Here is a 21,932-nt window from a genome sequence, read left to right on the forward strand (position 1 = left end):
GTGATGGGGGTGGGTCAGTCATGCGGGTGATGGCGGTGGGTCAGTCATGCGGATGATGGCGGTGGGTCAGTCATGCGGATGATGGCGGTGGGTCAGTCATGCGGGTGATGGCGGTGGGTCAGTCATGCGGATGATGGCGGTGGGTCAGTCATGCGGGTGATGGCGGTGGGTCAGGCAGCGGGTGATGGCGGTGGGTCAGTCATGCGGGTGATGGCGGTGGGTCAGGCAGCGGGTGATGGCGGTGGGTCAGTCATGCGGGTGATGGCGGTGGGTCAGGCAGCGGGTGATGGCGGTGGGTCAGTCATCGGGTGATGGCGGTGGGTCAGTCATGCGGGTGATGGCGGTGGGTCAGTCATGCGGGTGATGGCGGTGGGTCAGTCATGCGGGTGATGGCGGTGGGTCAGTCATTGGGGTGATGGTGGTGGGTCAGTCATTGGGGTGATGGCGGTGGGTCAGTCACTGGGGTGATGGCGGTGGGTCAGGCAGCGGGTGACGGCGGTGAGAGGTGGGACCTAAAAAGAAACAAGAAAAGGAGGGCGCACTGACCTAGTGCATTACCACTGATAAAACTTTATTACAGCATAAAAACAGCAAGAAGTATACTTACTATCGGCTTTGACAAGGGCGCAGATGCGCTGTTCTGAAGATCGACACACCAGGACCTATTGTCAAGAGGGCCAGACCAATAAAAATGGCCGATGGTTAACGCGTTTCGGGGGAGCACCCCTTTCTTCAGAGCCTGAGCGGGCAATGGCTGATCTCTCCTAGTTACCTAGATATAGATATATGTGTGTCTGTGTCTACAAGGCCCAATTGGGAGCGACACCCACCATAAGGCAACGCCCACCCATTAGGGCTTCCCCTCCCTGGCCCCATCTTTCCTATGTATGACCCTAAACCCAACAGCTGGGAACAAGTACTACTTATTGTTGTTTAATACACGCTGAACCTCAGCCTAGATCATAAATCACGGAATACAAACACACCTCTAAGGGGAGGTGACCCAACGTACCTTGCTTCCTATATGTTGCTCCTGTGATAGTTCTTTGTTGTGGGCTGGTATAGGAAGATAATAAGGGGCTTCTCGGGCTCCCAGGAGCCATGGAGGAGCTGTTGGCAGCTTGTGGAACACACGTCACTCAAAAGACCAGGAAGTGCGGCCATTCCTGCGTTCCACCTGCAACTTCCAGCCGATCGCGGTGTCATTTCCCATTCCACAGGCATCATAGGACGCTGCGTGTAGGGGGCACGGCCCGGAAGCGCAGGTGTGTTCGCGTTCCACCCGCTGCTTCCGGCTGCCATAGGGTTGCCTAGGAGTAGCTAGAATTGCTAGTGAAGTGTGCGCACGCACCACTACGTGTGTGCGCGCCTCACGCCACCATCTCTACATGCTATCAGCTGTCCCCTCTATTACCAATCCTATACCAGGCACTGATAGCACAGGGGAGGCAGCATACCAACCAGGGCTAAAGGCAGCTCACAGGCACATCGTCTTCCACAAGGAAAACATTTTAAAATTAAAAATAAAATTTATAATATTAATTTAAAAGTTAGAGAGGTTGGTCGAAAAATAGAAATAAATAATAATAAATAATGCTCGATACGGTCCGCAGAAGCATCCATCCAAGGTGAGGTAGATTATAAAATATGTAATTAGGTAGAGTATCTTGATATAAAGGATCATAATATGAAGGATCATAACATTTAGCCATATAAATAAGACAAAAAAACAAAAAGCAATGCAGAATAATACCAAGAGACTAGACCATAGAAATAAATTACAATAAATAAATAAAAGGTCTATAAATGAATGCAGATTCTCTTAGGCATATACCATTAATAACACCATTAAAAGACAGCAATAAGGTATAACTACTAAGGGGCTACAAAGGTCCCTATACAAATAAAAATAAACTGTAATAAAATATATCATATTATATATTATAGAGGGTGTTCGTCCAAACGAAGGCTTAGTGAATTACTTAAAAACACAATTATAGCACTCTCCCAAAATATGGAGGATACCTCTGCGGACTATCGTATTGCCCGCTCGCACCTCATGGAAATCTCACTCTAAACCAATGGCGGTAATAAACATAGGATGACATGAGATTACATAATGTTAAAAAAGTATTAGATTCCTAGCAGACCAGAAACTGGAAACGAAGTACTACACATAAAACTAAAAACTGACTCCTCCACCTGTGGGATCTACCTGTCCCGGATCCTGGTCACTGAAACTAATGAACCCCATAGGTGAGCCCCAAAGTCAATCGTCTAATGACAAGGAGCACACTAGAAAGGTGGAAACATAGTTGTCCTGGCTACTACCACAAATGACTCGGGAGCTTTGACGAGGACTAAAGATGTCATACGACATTATGCAGTTCCATTTCTTCATTCAGGCCTTTCGGGGCCAGAGTTCCTGGAGAAAAAATCCAGAAAGCCTCTCCATTACACAGCATTTGATGTTTTTTGCCGCTATCCAAGTCGCTCGGCATAGCTTCTATACCAAACACTTTGAGGCCATCTGTACTACTACTATGGATTTCCTTGAAGTGTTTTGGTATTGAGTAATTGTCCTTTTCTGTCTAAGTGCTGCTTCTGTGCTCGTTCATTCTGGTCCTCATTGGTCTTGATGTCCATCCAATATAGATGAGGCCACAAGGGCACAGAAGACCATACATGACATACGGAGTACCGCAATTGATAAACTGCTTCATCTTGTGAATCCTACCGTCTGTTCCAACAACTTCTTTCTTTCTATGGCACATATGCACACAGTTCCCACAGTTGTTACTCCCACATCTCTAACTACCTTTCTGGTCAAAGATTGTACTCCAAAGGTTACTGAGCCCTCCATTTCTTTGTTTTTTCACCCTACTCGGGGCAATAATGCTCCTTAGGTCCTTCGGTCTCCTAAAGACCAAATTAGGATGCAAAGGAAGACTTGTCCTCAGGATAGGGTCTGATTCAAGGATCCTCCAATTCTTCTTAAAGGTTTTATGGAGGCCTTGTTGTTAAACCTAGTGCAGAACCGTACTTGTGGTCGCTCACCCATGTGAGGGTTTGTCTTTTTCTCTCTCTCAACACCAACATTGTCATACAGCACAAGGTATTTTTGGAAGGCCTCTTCTATATGTTCCTCTTCATATCCCTTTTCCTTGAGTTTCATCTTGAGGACAAGACTTTGTTCTTCATAGTCATGTTTCGGGGTACAAGTCCGCCTGAGTCTACAAAACTGACCAAAGAGGACATTTCTAATCCATCTAGGATGATGGTGGCTCTGGGCATGAAGTTATGAATTACCAGCGCTCGGTTTGAAGTGGGCTTTTGAATAAATGGCCCCAGTGCCATCAACCTGTAGCTCTAAGTCCAGAAAGACCAAGGACTTATCATCCACCACATGTGTAAAGGAAATCCCAAATGGGTTCCCTGCACAATGTGCTAGAAATCCTTCCAGCTCCTCATCAGTACCACTCCAGATGAGAACACCTTGTGGTATGCTGCCTCCCCTGTGCTATCAGTGCCTGGTATAGGATTGGTAATAGAGAGGACAGCTGATAGCATGTAGAGATGGTGGCGTGAGGCGTGCGCGCACACGTAGTGGTGCGTGCGCACACTTCACTAGCAATTCTAGCTACTCCTAGGCAACCCTATGGCGGCCGGAAGCAGTGGGTGGAACGCGAACACACCCGCGCTTCTGGGCCGTGCCCCCTACACACACCATCCTATGACGCCTGTGGAAGGGGAAATGACGCCGCGATCGGCTGGAAGTTGCAGGTGGAACGCAGGAATGGCCGCACTTCCTGGTCCTTTGAGCGACGTGCGTTCCACAAGCTGCTAACAGCTCCTCCATGGCTCCTGGGAGCCCGAGAAGCCCTTTATTATCTTCCTATACCAGCCCACAACAAAGAACTATCACAGGAGCAACATATAGGAAGCAAGGTACGTTGGGTCACCTCCCCTTAGAGGTGTGTTTGTATTCGATCTAGGCTGATGATATTATATATATATATATATATATATATATATATATATATATATATATATATATATTGTGTGTATTAAACAACAACAATAAGTAGTATTTGTTCCCAGCTGTTGGGTTTAGGGTCATACATAGGAAAGATGGGGCCAGGGAGGGGAAGCCCTAATGAGTGGGCGTTGCCTATTAGTGGGTGTTGCTACCAATTGGGCTTTGTAGACACACATATATATATAGAGAGAGAGAGATAACTAAGAGAGATCAGCCATTGCCCGCTCAGGCTCTGAAGAAAGGGGTGCTAACCCGAAATGCGTTAGCCATCGGCCATTTTTATGGGTCTGACCCTCTTGACGATATGTCCTGGTGTGTTGATCATCTGCGCTCTTGTCATATCTCGTTAGTGAGTACACTTCTTGGTGTTTTTATGGTGTAATAAAGTTTTATCAGTGGTAATGCACTAGATGGGGGCGCCCTCCTTCTTTTCTTGTCTCTCATTATTGTTCTGAGGAGGGTTGTAGGACGTCAGACATGACCTCACTAAGGTGGTCCCACCACACATATATATAGTCTCTGGACACCTGAGCACAGGAGAGATCTCTACTGACAGGTGGGACCTTGCAGTGGAACAGACAGCGCATGATGGCGGTGGGTCAGTCATGTGGGTGATGGCGGTGGGTCAGTCACGTGGGTGGTGGGTCAGTCACGTGGGTGATGGCGGTGGGTCAGTGGTGTTGGTGATGGCGGTGGGTCAGTCGTGTTGGTGATGGGTCAGTCGTGTGGGTGATGGCGATGGGTCAGTCGTGTGGGTGATGGCGATGGGTCAGTCGTGTGGGTGATGGCGGTGGGTCAGTCGTGTGGGTGATGGCGGTGGGTCAGTCGTGTTGGTGATGGGTCAGTCATGTGGGTGATGGGTCAGTCATGTGGGTGATGGGTCAGTCATGTGGGTGATGGCGGTGGGTCAGTCATGTTGGTGATGGGTCAGTCATGTTGGTGATGGCGGTGGGTCAGTCATGTTGGTGATGGGTCAGTCATGTTGGTGATGGCAGTGGGTCAGTCATGTTGGTGATGGGTCAGTCATGTTGGTGATGGCGATGGGTCAGTCATGTTGTCGATGGGTCAGTCATGTGGGTGATGGCGATGGGTCAGTCATGTGGGTGATGGCGGTGGGTCAGTCATGTGGGTGATGGCGGTGGGTCAGTCATGTGGGTGATGGGTCAGTCATGTGGGTGATGGGGATGGGTCAGTCATGTGGGTGATGGCGATGGGTCAGTCATGTGGGTGATGGCGATGGGTCAGTCATGTGGGTGATGGCGACGGGTCAGTCATGTGGGTGATGGCGGTGGGTCAGTCATGTGGGTGATGGGTCAGTCATGTGGGTGATGGCGGTGGGTCAGTCATGTTGGTGATGGCGATGGGTCAGTCATGTGGGTGATGGGTCAGTCATGTGGGTGATGGGTTAGTCATGTGGGTGATGGCGGTGGGACAGTCATGTGGGTGATGGGTCAGTCATGTGGGTGATGGGTCAGTCATGTGGGTGATGAGTCAGTCATGTGGGTGATGAGTCAGTCATGTGGGTGATGGCGGTGGGTCAGTCATGTGGGTGATGGCGGTGGGTCAGTCATGTGGGTGATGGCGGTGGGTCAGTCATGTTGGTGATGGGTCAGTCATGTTGGTGATGGCGGTGGGTCAGTCATGTTGGTGATGGCGGTGGGTCAGTCATGTGGGTGATGGGTCAGTCATGTGGGTGATGGGTCAGTCATGTGGGTGATGGTTCAGTCATGTGGGTGATGGCGGTGGGTCAGTCATGTTGGTGATGGGTCAGTCATGTTGGTGATGGCGATGGGTCAGTCATGTGGGTGATGGGGATGGGTCAGTCATGTGGGTGATGGGTCAGTCATGTGGGTGATGGGTCAGTCATGTGGGTGATGGGTCAGTCATGTGGGTGATGGGTCAGTCATGTGGGTGATGGCGGTGGGTCAGTCATGTTGGTGATGGGTCAGTCATGTTGGTGATGGCGATGGGTCAGTCATGTGGGTGATGGTGATGGGTCAGTCATGTGGGTGATGGTGATGGGTCAGTCATGTGGGTGATGGCGGTGGGTCAGTCATGTGGGTGATGGCGGTGAGTCAGTCATGTGGGTGATGGCGGTGAGTCAGTCATGTTGGTGATGGGGATGGGTCAGTCATGTGGGTGATGGCGGTGGGTCAGTCATGTGGGTGATGGCGGTGGGTCAGTCATGTGGGTGATGGCGGTGGGTCAGTCATGTTGGTGATGGGTCAGTCATGTGGGTGATGGCGGTGGGTCAGTCATGTTGGTGATGGGTCAGTCATGTTGGCGGTGGGTCAGTCATGTGGGTGATGGCGGTGGGTCAGTCATGTTGGTGACGGCGGTGGGTCAGTCATGTGGGTGACGGCGGTGGGTCAGTCATGTGGGTGATGGCGGTGGGTCAGTCATGTGGGTGATGGCGGTGGGTCAGTCATGTTGGTGATGGGTCAGTCATGTTGGTGATGGCGGTGGGTCAGTCATGTTGGTGATGGCGGTGGGTCAGTCATGTGGGTGATGGGTCAGTCATGTGGGTGATGGGTCAGTCATGTGGGTGATGGGTCAGTCATGTGGGTGATGGGTCAGTCATGTGGGTGATGGCGGTGGGTCAGTCATGTTGGTGATGGGTCAGTCATGTTGGTGATGGCGATGGGTCAGTCATGTTGGTGATGGCGATGGGTCAGTCATGTGGGTGATGGGGATGGGTCAGTCATGTGGGTGATGGGGATGGGTCAGTCATGTGGGTGATGGCGATGGGTCAGTCATGTGGGTGATGGCGACGGGTCAGTCATGTGGGTGATGGCGGTGGGTCAGTCATGTGGGCGGTGGGTCAGTCATGTTGGTGATGGCGATGGGTCAGTCATGTGGGTGATGGGTCAGTCATGTGGGTGATGGGTCAGTCATGTGGGTGATGGCGGTGGGACAGTCATGTTGGTGATGGTGATGGGTCAGTCATGTGGGTGATGGCGGTGGGTCAGTCATGTGGGTGATGGCGGTGGGTCAGTCATGTGGGTGATGGCGGTGGGTCAGTCATGTGGGTGATGGTGGTGGGTCAGTCATGTGGGTGATGGCGGTGGGTCAGTCATTTGGGTGATGGGTCAGTCATGTTGGTGATGGGTCAGTCATGTTGGTGATGGGTCAGTCATGTGGGTGATGGCGATGGGTCAGTCATGTGGGTGATGGCGATGGGTCAGTCATGTGGGTGATGGCGATGGGTCAGTCATGTTGGTGATGGCGATGGGTCAGTCATGTTGGTGATGGCGGTGGGTCAGTCATGTGGGTGATGGCGGTGGGTCAGTCATGTGGGTGATGGCGGTGGGTCAGTCATGTGGGTGATGGCGGTGGGACAGTCATGTTGGTGATGGTGATGGGTCAGTCATGTGGGTGATGGTGGTGGGTCAGTCATGTGGGTGATGGCGGTGGGTCAGTCATGTGGGTGATGGCGGTGGGTCAGTCATGTGGGTGATGGCGGTGGGTCAGTCATGTGGGTGATGGGTCAGTCATGTGGGTGATGGCGGTGGGTCAGTCATGTGGGTGATGGCGGTGGGTCAGTCATGTGGGTGATGGCGGTGGGTCAGTCATTTGGGTGATGGGTCAGTCATGTTGGTGATGGGTCAGTCATGTGGGTGGTGGGTCAGTCATGTGGGTGATGGGTCAGTCATGTGGGTGATGGCGGTGGGTCAGTCATGTGGGTGATGGCGGTGGGTCAGTCATGTGGGTGATGGGTCAGTCATGTGGGTGATGGCGGTGGGTCAGTCATGTGGGTGATGGGTCAGTCATGTGGGTGATGGCGGTGGGTCAGTCATGTTGGTGATGGCGATGGGTCAGTCATGTTGGTGATGGCGATGGGTCAGTCATGTTGGTGATGGCGGTGGGTCAGTCATGTTGGTGATGGCGGTGGGTCAGTCATGTGGGTGATGGCGGTGGGTCAGTCATGTGGGTGATGGCGGTGGGTCAGTCATGTGGGTGATGGCGGTGGGTCAGTCATGTGGGTGATGGCGGTGGGTCAGTCATGTGGGTGATGGGTCAGTCATGTTGGTGGTGGGTCAGTCATGTGGGTGATGAGTCAGTCATGTGGGTGATGAGTCAGTCATGTGGGTGATGAGTCAGTCATGTGGGTGATGGCGGTGGGTCAGTCATGTGGGTGATGGCGGTGGGTCAGTCATGTGGGTGATGGCGGTGGGTCAGTCATGTTGGTGATGGGTCAGTCATGTGGGTGATGGCGGTGGGTCAGTCATGTTGGTGATGGGTCAGTCATGTGGGTGATGGCGGTGGGTCAGTCATGTTGGCGGTGGGTCAGTCATGTGGGTGATGGCGGTGGGTCAGTCATGTTGGTGATGGCGGTGGGTCAGTCATGTTGGTGACGGCGGTGGGTCAGTCATGTGGGTGACGGCGGTGGGTCAGTCATGTGGGTGATGGCGGTGGGTCAGTCATGTGGGTGATGGCGGTGGGTCAGTCATGTTGGTGATGGGTCAGTCATGTTGGTGATGGCGGTGGGTCAGTCATGTTGGTGATGGCGGTGGGTCAGTCATGTGGGTGATGGGTCAGTCATGTGGGTGATGGGTCAGTCATGTGGGTGATGGGTCAGTCATGTGGGTGATGGCGGTGGGTCAGTCATGTTGGTGATGGCGGTGGGTCAGTCATGTTGGTGATGGCGATGGGTCAGTCATGTTGGTGATGGCGATGGGTCAGTCATGTGGGTGATGGCGGTGGGTCAGTCATGTGGGTGATGGCGGTGGGTCAGTCATGTGGGTGATGGGTCAGTCATGTGGGTGATGGGTCAGTCATGTGGGTGATGGGTCAGTCATGTGGGTGATGGGTCAGTCATGTGGGTGATGGCGGTGGGTCAGTCATGTGGGTGATGGCGGTGGGTCAGTCATGTTGGTGTTGGCAGTGGGTCAGTCATGTTGGTGATGGGTCAGTCATGTTGGTGATGGGTCAGTCATGTTGGTGATGGCGATGGGTCAGTCATGTTGGTGATGGCGATGGGTCAGTCATGTTGGTGATGGCGGTGGGTCAGTCATGTGGGTGATGGCGGTGGGTCAGTCATGTGGGTGATGGGTCAGTCATGTGGGTGATGGGGATGGGTCAGTCATGTGGGAGATGGCGGTGGGTCAGTCATGTTGGTGATGGCGATGGGTCAGTCATGTGGGTGATGGCGATGGGTCAGTCATGTTGGTGATGGCGATGGGTCAGTCATGTTGGTGATGGCGATGGGTCAGTCATGTGGGTGATGGCGGTGGGTCAGTCATGTGGGTGATGGCGGTGGGTCAGTCATGTGGGTGATGGGTCAGTCATGTGGGTGATGGGTCAGTCATGTGGGTGATGGGTCAGTCATGTTGGTGATGGGTCAGTCATGTGGGTGATGGCGATGGGTCAGTCATGTGGGTGATGGCGATGGGTCAGTCATGTGGGTGATGGCGATGGGTCAGTCATGTTGGTGATGGCGGTGGGTCAGTCATGTGGGTGATGGCGGTGGGTCAGTCATGTGGGTGATGGGTCAGTCATGTGGGTGATGGGGATGGGTCAGTCATGTTGGTGATGGCGGTGGGTCAGTCATGTGGGTGATGGCGGTGGGTCAGTCATGTGGGTGATGGCGGTGGGTCAGTCATGTGGGTGATGGGTCAGTCATGTGGGTGATGGCGATGGGTCAGTCATGTGGGTGATGGCGATGGGTCAGTCATGTGGGTGATGGCGATGGGTCAGTCATGTGGGTGATGGCGACGGGGCAGTCATGTTGGTGATGGCGGTGGGTCAGTCATGTGGGTGATGGCGGTGGGTCAGTCATGTGGGTGATGGCGGTGGGTCAGTCATGTGGGTGATGGCGGTGGGTCAGTCATGTGGGTGATGGCGGTGGGTCAGTCATGTGGGTGATGGCGGTGGGTCAGTCATGTTGGTGATGGGTCAGTCATGTGGTTGATGGCGGTGGGTCAGTCATGTGGGTGATGGCGGTGGGTCAGTCATGTGGGTGATGGCGGTGGGTCAGTCATGTGGGTGATGGCGGTGGGTCAGTCATGTGGGTGATGGCGATGGGTCAGTCATGTGGGTGATGGCGGTGGGTCAGTCATGTGGGTGATGGCGGTGGGTCAGTCATGTGGGTGATGGCGGTGGGTCAGTCATGTGGGTGATGGGTCAGTCATGTGGGTGATGGCGGGTCAGTCATGTGGGTGATGGCGGTGGGTCAGTCATGTGGGTGATGGTGGTGGGTCAGTCATGTGGGTGATGGCGGTGGGTCAGTCATGTGGGTGATGGCGGTGGGTCAGTCATGTTGGTGATGGCGGTGGGTCAGTCATGTGGGTGATGGGTCAGTCATGTGGGTGATGGCGGTGGGTCAGTCATGTGGGTGATGGCGGTGGGTCAGTCATTTGGGTGATGGGTCAGTCATGTTGGTGATGGGTCAGTCATGTTGGTGATGGGTCAGTCATGTGGGTGATGGCGGTGGGTCAGTCATGTGGGTGATGGGTCAGTCATGTGGGTGATGGCGGTGGGTCAGTCATGTGGGTGATGGCGGTGGGTCAGTCATGTGGGTGATGGGTCAGTCATGTGGGTGATGGGTCAGTCATGTGGGTGATGGCGGTGGGTCAGTCATGTGGGTGATGGGTCAGTCATGTGGGTGATGGCGGTGGGTCAGTCATGTGGGTGATGGCGGTGGGTCAGTCATGTGGGTGATGGCGGTGGGTCAGTCATGTGGGTGATGGCGGTGGGTCAGTCATGTAGGTAATGGCGGTGGGTCAGTCATGTGGGTGATGGCGGTGGGTCAGTCATGTGGGTGGTGAGTCAGTCATGTGGGTGATGAGTCAGTCATGTGGGTGATGAGTCAGTCATGTGGGTGATGAGTCAGTCATGTGGGTGATGGCGATGGGTCAGTCATGTTGGTGATGGGTCAGTCATGTGGGTGATGGTGGTGGGTCAGTCATGTTGGTGATGGCGGTGGGTCAGTCATGTTGGTGATGGGTCAGTCATGTTGGTGATGAGTCAGTCATGTGGGTGATGGTGGTGGGTCAGTCATGTTGGTGATGGCGGTGGGTCAGTCATGTGGGTGATGGGTCAGTCATGTGGGTGATGGCGGTGGGTCAGTCATGTGGGTGATGGGTCAGTCATGTGGGTGATGGCGGTGGGTCAGTCATGTGGGTGATGGCGGTGGGTCAGTCATGTGGGTGATGGCGGTGGGTCAGTCATGTGGGTGATGGGTCAGTCATGTGGGTGATGGCGGTGGGTCAGTCATGTTGGTGATGGGTCAGTCATGTGGGTGATGGCGGTGGGTCAGTCATGTGGGTGATGGGTCAGTCATGTGGGTGATGGGTCAGTCATGTGGGTGATGGGTCAGTCATGTGGGTGATGGGTCAGTCATGTGGGTGATGAGTCAGTCATGTGGGTGATGGCGGTGGGTCAGTCATGTGGGTGATGGCGGTGGGTCAGTCATGTGGGTGATGGCGGTGGGTCAGTCATGTGGGTGATGGCGGTGGGTCAGTCATGTGGGTGATGGGTCAGTCATGTGGGTGATGGCGGTGGGTCAGTCATGTTGGTGATGGGTCAGTCATGTGGGTGATGGGTCAGTCATGTGGGTGATGGGTCAGTCATGTGGGTGATGGCGGTGGGTCAGTCATGTGGGTGATGGGTCAGTCATGTGGGTGATGGGTCAGTCATGTGGGTGATGGGTCAGTCATGTGGGTGATGGGTCAGTCATGTGGGTGATGGCGGTGGGTCAGTCATGTGGGTGATGGCGGTGGGTCAGTCATGTGGGTGATGGCGGTGGGTCAGTCATGTGGGTGATGGGTCAGTCATGTGGGTGATGGCGGTGGGTCAGTCATGTTGGTGATGGTGGTGGGTCAGTCATGTGGGTGATGGTGATGGGTCAGTCATGTGGGTGATGGCGGTGGGTCAGTCATGTTGGTGATGGTGGTGGGTCAGTCATGTTGGTGATGGTGATGGGTCAGTCATGTGGGTGATGGTGATGGGTCAGTCATGTTGGTGATGGCGGTGGGTCAGTCATGTGGGTGATGGTGGTGGGTCAGTCATGTTGGTGATGGCGGTGGGTCAGTCATGCGGGTGATGGCGATGGGTCAGTCATGTTGGTGATGGCGGTGGGTCAGTCATGTGGGTGATGGTGATGGGTCAGTCATGTTGGTGATGGCGATGGGTCAGTCATGTTGGTGATGGCGATGGGTCAGTCATGTTGGTGATGGGGATGGGTCAGTCATGTGGGTGATGGCGGTGGGTCAGTCATGTGGGTGATGGCGGTGGGTCAGTCATGTTGGTGATGGCGATGGGTCAGTCATGTTGGTGATGGTGATGGGTCAGTCATGTGGGTGATGGTGATGGGTCAGTCATGTTGGTGATGGCGATGGGTCAGTCATGTTGGTGATGGCGATGGGTCAGTCATGTTGGTGATGGTGATGGGTCAGTCATGTGGGTGATGGCGATGGGTCAGTCATGTGGGTGATGGTGATGGGTCAGTCATGTTGGTGATGGCGGTGGGTCAGTCATGTTGGTGATGGTGATGGGTCAGTCATGTGGGTGATGGGGATGGGTCAGTCATGCGGGTGATGGCGGTGAGTCAGTCATGTTGGTGATGGTGGTGGGTCAGTCATGTTGGTGATGGCGGTGGGTCAGTCATGTGGGTGATGGCGGTGGGTCAGTCATGTGGGTGATGGCGGTGGTGACAGGTGGGACCTTGGATCGGATCAGACAGCGGCTCCTGTGTCCTCCGTGTGACTCCTCCCCTTCTCCTGATAGGTGTCGAATTACAGTGCCTGTCCTTTCATCCAATCAGGTGATGGGTAACAGACCAGAGCACCTGATTGGTGGAGAGGCGGTTCACTGTTAGGAAAGCCAATTACTGGTCGGAGTGCAATGCTCGGCTCTCACAGGTCATCTTATTAGAAGTCTATTAGAGCCTCTGGCTCAAATCAGGTGCTGCAAAAATACCCCCTCCTCCCCCTCCGCCTCCTCTGCTGTAATTCAGGCGTATGAGAAGGGGCCGGACTCATGAATAGGGGGCGGCGGCCATGGATAGATTGATGGTATACACCAGAGATATCCAATCATTGGGCCTCCAGCTGTTGTAAAACTACAAGTCCCATCATACCTCTGGGTGTCGGAGTCTCACTAGGAATCATGGGACTTGTAGTTCTGTAACAGCTGGAGGTCCAATGATTGGATATCTCTGATCTATACATTATACAGAGGGGGGCGGAGCCTGTGATGGACGCACACATATCGATTATTATAGATTTATCAGGATTGTTGTGGAGGAGGAGGAGGAGGAGGAGGAGTTGTGGAGGAGGAGGAGGAGGAGGAGGAGGAGGAGGAGTTGTGGAGGAGGAGGAGGAGGAGGAGGAGGAGGAGTTGTGGAGGAGGAGGAGGAGGAGTTGTGGAGGAGGAGGAGGAGGAGGAGGAGTTGTGGAGGAGGAGTTGTGGAGGAGGAGGAGGAGGAGTTGTGGAGGAGGAGGAGGAGGAGGAGGAGGAGTTGTGGAGGAGGAGGAGGAGTTGTGGAGGAGGAGGAGGAGGAGGAGGAGTTGTGGAGGAGGAGGAGGAGTTGTGGAGGAGGAGGAGGAGGAGGAGGAGGAGGAGTTGTGGAGGAGGAGGAGGAGGAGTTGTGGAGGAGGAGTTGTGGAGGAGGAGGAGGAGGAGGAGGAGGAGGAGGAGGAGGAGTTGTGGAGGAGGAGGAGGAGGAGGAGGAGGAGGAGGAGGAGTTGTGGAGGAGGAGGAGGAGGAGGAGGAGGAGTTGTGGAGGAGGAGGAGGAGGAGTTGTGGAGGAGGAGGAGGAGGAGGAGGAGGAGTTGTGGAGGAGGAGGAGGAGGAGGAGGAGGAGGAGGAGGAGGAGGAGTTGTGGAGGAGGAGGAGGAGGAGGAGTTGTGGAGGAGGAGGAGTTGTGGAGGAGGAGGAGGAGGAGGAGGAGGAGGAGTTGTGGAGGAGGAGGAGGAGGAGGAGGAGGAGGAGTTGTGGAGGTGGAGGAGGAGGAGGTGGAGTTGTGGAGGAGGAGGAGGAGGAGGAGTTCTGGAGGAGGAGGAGGAGTTGTGGAGGAGGAGGAGGAGGAGTTCTGGAGGAGGAGGAGGAGTTGTGGAGGAGGAGGAGGAGGAGGAGGAGGAGTTGTGGAGGAGGAGGAGGAGGAGGAGGAGGAGGAGGAGTTGTGGAGGAGGAGGAGGAGTTGTGGAGGAGGAGGAGGAGGAGGTGGAGTTGTGGAGGTGGAGGAGGAGGAGGTGGAGTTGTGGAGGAGGAGGAGGAGGAGGAGTTGTGGAGGAGGAGGAGGAGTTGTGGAGGAGGAGGAGGAGGAGGAGGAGTTGTGGAGGAGGAGGAGGAGGAGGAGGAGTTGTGGAGGAGGTGGAGGTGGAGGAGGAGGAGGAGTTGTGGAGGAGGAGGAGGAGGAGGAGTTGTGGAGGAGGTGGAGGTGGAGGAGGAGGAGGAGGAGGAGGAGGAGGAGGAGGAGGAGGAGTTGTGGAGGAGGTGGAGGTGGAGGAGGAGTTGTGGAGGAGGAGGAGTTGTGGAGGAGGAGGAGGAGTTGTGGAGGAGGAGGAGGAGGAGTTGTGGAGGAGGAGGAGGAGGAGGAGTTGTGGAGGAGGAGGAGGAGGAGGAGGAGTTGTGGAGGAGGTGGAGGAGGAGGAGGAGTTGTGGAGGAGGAGGAGGAGGAGGAGGAGGAGGAGTTGTGGAGGAGGTGGAGGTGGAGGAGGAGTTGTGGAGGAGGAGGAGTTGTGGAGGAGGAGGAGGAGTTGTGGAGGAGGAGGAGGAGGAGTTGTGGAGGAGGAGGAGGAGGAGGAGTTGTGGAGGAGGAGGAGGAGGAGGAGGAGTTGTGGAGGAGGTGGAGGAGGAGGAGGAGTTGTGGAGGAGGAGGAGGAGGAGGAGGAGGAGGAGTTGTGGAGGAGGTGGAGGAGGAGGAGGAGGAGGAGGAGGAGGAAGAGGAGGAGGAGGAGGATTGTGTCCTCCATATATGAAGAAATCTCATTTATAACAGGAAGTAGAAGAAATAATATGTGATTTTCCTGATTAGATAATAAATAAAAACCCTCCAGAGGTGATAAAATACCAGAAAAAAGACAATCAATAGAAATAATGATTTATATATATGGGGGGGGTCAGTATTCATCATTACTATATATATATATAGAGATCACACAGCGCAGATCTTCTATCACACAATGAAGGGGCCCTTACATGACCGATCACCTCCTCCGGACAGATCCGCACAGCCGGCCGGAGAGGAGGGATGTGGGGGGAGGGGTGGAGAACACTCCGGTGATGATCGGTGTGTGTGGGGGGAGGGGAGAGTTCTGATCTCCTCTATAGATATAGATCGGTGATCAGACCTCTCCCCTCCCCCCCACACACAGCGATCATCACCGGACTGTACAGAGATGAGAATATCGGACATGGAGGGTAATGATGAGAAGGATATAGAGGGATGTGTGGGGGGGGAGGGGGGTTGTATGGAGAACAATCGATCACTTACCGATCACCTCCTCCGATCACAGACCCGTCACCACACATCACACTCATCTCCATAGCAACCGACATCAACATCACCACAGCAACCAGAGGGCGGGGCTTCACACACCATCACTACACACCCCGCCCACACCGACAAGTCACATGACACCGAGACACGCCCACCGACCGAGAAATACAAAAGACACAAAACACCAGAAAATATATAAATGTTCATATTACTAAATCTATTATATTATATTATATTATATAATAATCATCATCAGAGAATAATACACCCCGACATTATACTCCTCCCTCCTATATATATATATATATATATATGTACTACAAACTCCTCCCTCCCATATATAGAGTAAAAGGAAAGGAAATGGGGGTTGTAATGAAGTATTTGGAATGTACAGATTTTTCTTCATAGTGTGGAATAGGCAGAAAATGATGTGATATTCCGTGTGTCATACATGTATATAGATGTGATATTCCCTGTGTCATACATGTATATAGATGTGATATTCCCTGTGTCATACATGTATATAGATGTGATATTCCCTGTGTCATACATGTATATAGATGTGATATTCCCTGTGTCATACATGTATATAGATGTGATATTCCCTGTGTCATACATGTATATAGATGTGATATTCCCTGTGTCATACATGTATATAGATGTGATATTCCCTGTGTCATACATGTATATAGATGTGATATTCCCTGTGTCATACATGTATATAGATGTGATATTCCCTGTGTCATACATGTATATAGATGTGATATTCCATGTGTCATACATGTATATAGATGTGATATTCCCTGTGTCATACATGTATATAGATGTGATATTCCCTGTGTCATACATGTATATAGATGTGATATTCCCTGTGTCATACATGTATATAGATGTGATATTCCATGTGTCATACATGTATATAGATGTGATATTCCCTGTGTCATACATGTATATAGATGTGATATTCCCTGTGTCATACATGTATATAGATGTGATATTCCCTGTGTCATACATGTATATAGATGTGATATTCCCTGTGTCATAGATGTGATATTCCCTGTGTCATACATGTATATAGATGTGATATTCCATGTGTCATACATGTATATAGAAGTGATATTCCCTGTGTCATACATGTATATAGATGTGATATTCCCTGTGTCTTACATGTATATAGATGTGATATTCCCTGTGTCATACATGTATATAGATGTGATATTCCCTGTGTCATACATGTATATAGATGTGATATTCCATGTGTCATACATGTATATAGATGTGATATTCCATGTGTCATACATGTATATAGATGTGATATTCCATGTGTCATACATGTATATAGATGTGATATTCCCTGTGTCATACATGTATATAGATGTGATATTCCCTGTGTCATACATGTATATAGATGTGATATTCCCTGTGTCATACATGTATATAGATGTGATATTCCCTGTGTCATACATGTATATAGATGTGATATTCCCTGTGTCATACATGTATATAGATGTGATATTCCCTGTGTCATACATGTATATAGATGTGATATTCCCTGTGTCATACATGTATATAGAAGTGATATTCCCTGTGTCATACATGTATATAGATGTGATATTCCCTGTGTCTTACATGTATATAGATGTGATATTCCCTGTGTCATACATGTATATAGATGTGATATTCCCTGTGTCATACATGTATATAGATGTGATATTCCATGTGTCATACATGTATATAGATGTGATATTCCATGTGTCATACATGTATATAGATGTGATATTCCATGTGTCATACATGTATATAGATGTGATATTCCCTGTGTCATACATGTATATAGATGTGATATTCCCTGTGTCATACATGTATATAGATGTGATATTCCATGTGTCATACATGTATATAGATGTGATATTCCCTGTGTCATACATGTATATAGATGTGATATTCCCTGTGTCATACATGTATATAGATGTGATATTCCCTGTGTCATACATGTATATAGATGTGATATTCCCTGTGTCTTACATGTATATAGATGTGATATTCCATGTGTCATACATGTATATAGATGTGATATTCCCTGTGTCAAACATGTATATAGATGTGATATTCCCTGTGTCATACATGTATATAGATGTGATATTCCCTGTGTCATACATGTATATAGATGTGATATTCCCTGTGTCATACATGTATATAGATGTGATATTCCCTGTGTCATAGATGTGATATTCCCTGTGTCATACATGTATATAGATGTGATATTCCATGTGTCATACATGTATATAGATGTGATATTCCATGTGTCATACATGTATATAGATGTGATATTCCATGTGTCATACATGTATATAGATGTGATATTCCCTGTGTCATACATGTATATAGATGTGATATTCCCTGTGTCATACATGTATATAGATGTGATATTCCCTGTGTCATACATGTATATAGATGTGATATTCCCTGTGTCATACATGTATATAGATGTGATATTCCCTGTGTCATACATGTATATAGATGTGATATTCCCTGTGTCATACATGTATATAGATGTGATATTCCCTGTGTCATACATGTATATAGAAGTGATATTCCCTGTGTCATACATGTATATAGATGTGATATTCCCTGTGTCTTACATGTATATAGATGTGATATTCCCTGTGTCATACATGTATATAGATGTGATATTCCCTGTGTCATACATGTATATAGATGTGATATTCCATGTGTCATACATGTATATAGATGTGATATTCCATGTGTCATACATGTATATAGATGTGATATTCCATGTGTCATACATGTATATAGATGTGATATTCCCTGTGTCATACATGTATATAGATGTGATATTCCCTGTGTCATACATGTATATAGATGTGATATTCCATGTGTCATACATGTATATAGATGTGATATTCCCTGTGTCATACATGTATATAGATGTGATATTCCCTGTGTCATACATGTATATAGATGTGATATTCCCTGTGTCATACATGTATATAGATGTGATATTCCCTGTGTCTTACATGTATATAGATGTGATATTCCATGTGTCATACATGTATATAGATGTGATATTCCCTGTGTCAAACATGTATATAGATGTGATATTCCCTGTGTCATACATGTATATAGATGTGATATTCCCTGTGTCATACATGTATATAGATGTGATATTCCCTGTGTCATACATGTATATAGATGTGATATTCCCTGTGTCATAGATGTGATATTCCCTGTGTCATACATGTATATAGATGTGATATTCCCTGTGTCATACATGTATATAGATGTGATATTCCCTGTGTCATACATGTATATAGATGTGATATTCCCTGTGTCATAGATGTGATATTCCCTGTGTCATAGATGTGATATTCCCTGTGTCTTACATGTATATAGAAGTGATATTCCCTGTGTCATACATGTATATAGATGTGATATTCCATGTGTCATAGATGTGATATTCCCTGTGTCATACATGTATATAGATGTGATATTCCCTGTGTCATACATGTATATAGATGTGATATTCCATGTGTCATACATGTATATAGATGTGATATTCCATGTGTCATACATGTATATAGATGTGATATTCCCTGTGTCATACATGTATATAGATGTGATATTCCCTGTGTCATACATGTATATAGATGTGATATTCCGTGTGTCATACATGTATATAGATGTGATATTCCATGTGTCATACATGTATATAGATGTGATATTCCCTGTGTCATACATGTATATAGATGTGATATTCCATGTGTCATACATGTATATAGATGTGATATTCCATGTGTCATACATGTATATAGATGTGATATTCCCTGTGTCATACATGTATATAGATGTGATATTCCCTGTGTCATACATGTATATAGATGTGATATTCCCTGTGTCATACATGTATATAGATGTGATATTCCCTGTGTCATACATGTATATAGATGTGATATTCCCTGTGTCATACATGTATATAGATGTGATATTCCATGTGTCATACATGTATATAGATGTGATATTCCATGTGTCATACATGTATATAGATGTGATATTCCCTGTGTCATACATGTATATAGATGTGATATTCCCTGTGTCATACATGTATATAGATGTGATATTCCCTGTGTCATACATGTATATAGATGTGATATGCCCTGTGTCATACATGTATATAGATGTGATATTCCCTGTGTCATACATGTATATAGATGTGATATTCCCTGTGTCATACATGTATATAGATGTGATATGCCCTGTGTCATACATGTATATAGATGTGATATTCCCTGTGTCATAGATGTGATATTCCCTGTGTCATACATGTATATAGATGTGATATTCCCTGTGTCTTACATGTATATAGATGTGATATTCCCTGTGTCATACATGTATATAGATGTGATATTCCCTGTGTCATACATGTATATAGATGTGATATTCCCTGTGTCATACATGTATATAGATGTGATATTCCATGTGTCATACATGTATATAGATGTGATATTCCCTGTGTCATACATGTATATAGATGTGATATGCCCTGTGTCATACATGTATATAGATGTGATATGCCCTGTGTCATACATGTATATAGATGTGATATTCCCTGTGTCATACATGTATATAGATGTGATATTCCCTGTGTCATACATGTATATAGATGTGATATTCCCTGTGTCATACATGTATATAGATGTGATATTCCCTGTGTCATACATGTATATAGATGTGATATTCCCTGTGTCATACATGTATATAGATGTGATATTCCCTGTGTCATACATGTATATAGATGTGATATTCCCTGTGTCATACATGTATATAGATGTGATATTCCCTGTGTCATACATGTATATAGATGTGATATTCCCTGTGTCATACATGTATATAGATGTGATATTCCCTGTGTCATACATGTATATAGATGTGATATTCCCTGTGTCATACATGTATATAGATGTGATATTCCCTGTGTCATACATGTATATAGATGTGATATTCCCTGTGTCATACATGTATATAGATGTGATATGCCCTGTGTCATACATGTATATAGATGTGATATGCCCTGTGTCATACATGTATATAGATGTGATATTCCCTGTGTCATACATGTATATAGATGTGATATTCCCTGTGTCATACATGTATATAGATGTGATATTCCCTGTGTCATACATGTATATAGATGTGATATTCCCTGTGTCATAGATGTGATATTCCCTGTGTCATACATGTATATAGATGTGATATTCCATGTGTCATACATGTATATAGATGTGATATTCCCTGTGTCATACATGTATATAGATGTGATATTCCCTGTGTCATACATGTATATAGATGTGATATTCCATGTGTCATACATGTATATAGATGTGATATTCCCTGTGTCATACATGTATATAGATGTGATATTCCCTGTGTCATACATGTATATAGATGTGATATTCCCTGTGTCATACATGTATATAGATGTGATATTCCATGTGTCATACATGTATATAGATGTGATATTCCCTGTGTCATACATGTATATAGATGTGATATGCCCTGTGTCATACATGTATATAGATGTGATATGCCCTGTGTCATACATGTATATAGATGTGATATTCCCTGTGTCATACATGTATATAGATGTGATATTCCCTGTGTCATACATGTATATAGATGTGATATTCCCTGTGTCATACATGTATATAGATGTGATATTCCCTGTGTCATACATGTATATAGATGTGATATTCCCTGTGTCATACATGTATATAGATGTGATATTCCCTGTGTCATACATGTATATAGATGTGATATTCCCTGTGTCATACATGTATATAGATGTGATATTCCCTGTGTCATACATGTATATAGATGTGATATTCCATGTGTCATACATGTATATAGATGTGATATTCCCTGTGTCATACATGTATATAGATGTGATATTCCCTGTGTCATACATGTATATAGATGTGATATTCCCTGTGTCATACATGTATATAGATGTGATATTCCATGTGTCATACATGTATATAGATGTGATATTCCCTGTGTCATACATGTATATAGATGTGATATTCCCTGTGTCATACATGTATATAGATGTGATATTCCCTGTGTCATACATGTATATAGATGTGATATTCCCTGTGTCATAGATGTGATATTCCCTGTGTCATACATGTATATAGATGTGATATTCCATGTGTCATACATGTATATAGAAGTGATATTCCCTGTGTCATACATGTATATAGATGTGATATTCCCTGTGTCTTACATGTATATAGATGTGATATTCCCTGTGTCATACATGTATATAGATGTGATATTCCCTGTGTCATACATGTATATAGATGTGATATTCCATGTGTCATACATGTATATAGATGTGATATTCCATGTGTCATACATGTATATAGATGTGAT

At 48.1% G+C, this 21,932-nt stretch overlaps 1 protein-coding gene across 1 annotated transcript in view; it reads right to left on the reverse strand.

The window, feature by feature from the left end:
- The window catches only part of SPAG8 (sperm associated antigen 8), a 61,092-nt gene extending 45,464 nt beyond the window's left edge, over positions 1 to 15,628 (reverse strand). Inside the window, exon 1 of the mRNA XM_073612135.1 lies at positions 15,477 to 15,628. Within this exon, the coding sequence (XP_073468236.1) occupies positions 15,477 to 15,547 (71 nt within the window). The 5' untranslated portion in view covers positions 15,548 to 15,628. The remainder of the gene's footprint in view (positions 1 to 15,476) is intronic.
- Between the last annotated feature and the right edge of the window lie 6,304 nt (positions 15,629 to 21,932).

Source organism: Aquarana catesbeiana, linkage group LG01 (genome assembly GCF_042186555.1).
Source record: "Aquarana catesbeiana isolate 2022-GZ linkage group LG01, ASM4218655v1, whole genome shotgun sequence".
In the NCBI taxonomy this organism is placed as follows: Eukaryota; Metazoa; Chordata; class Amphibia; order Anura; family Ranidae; genus Aquarana; species Aquarana catesbeiana.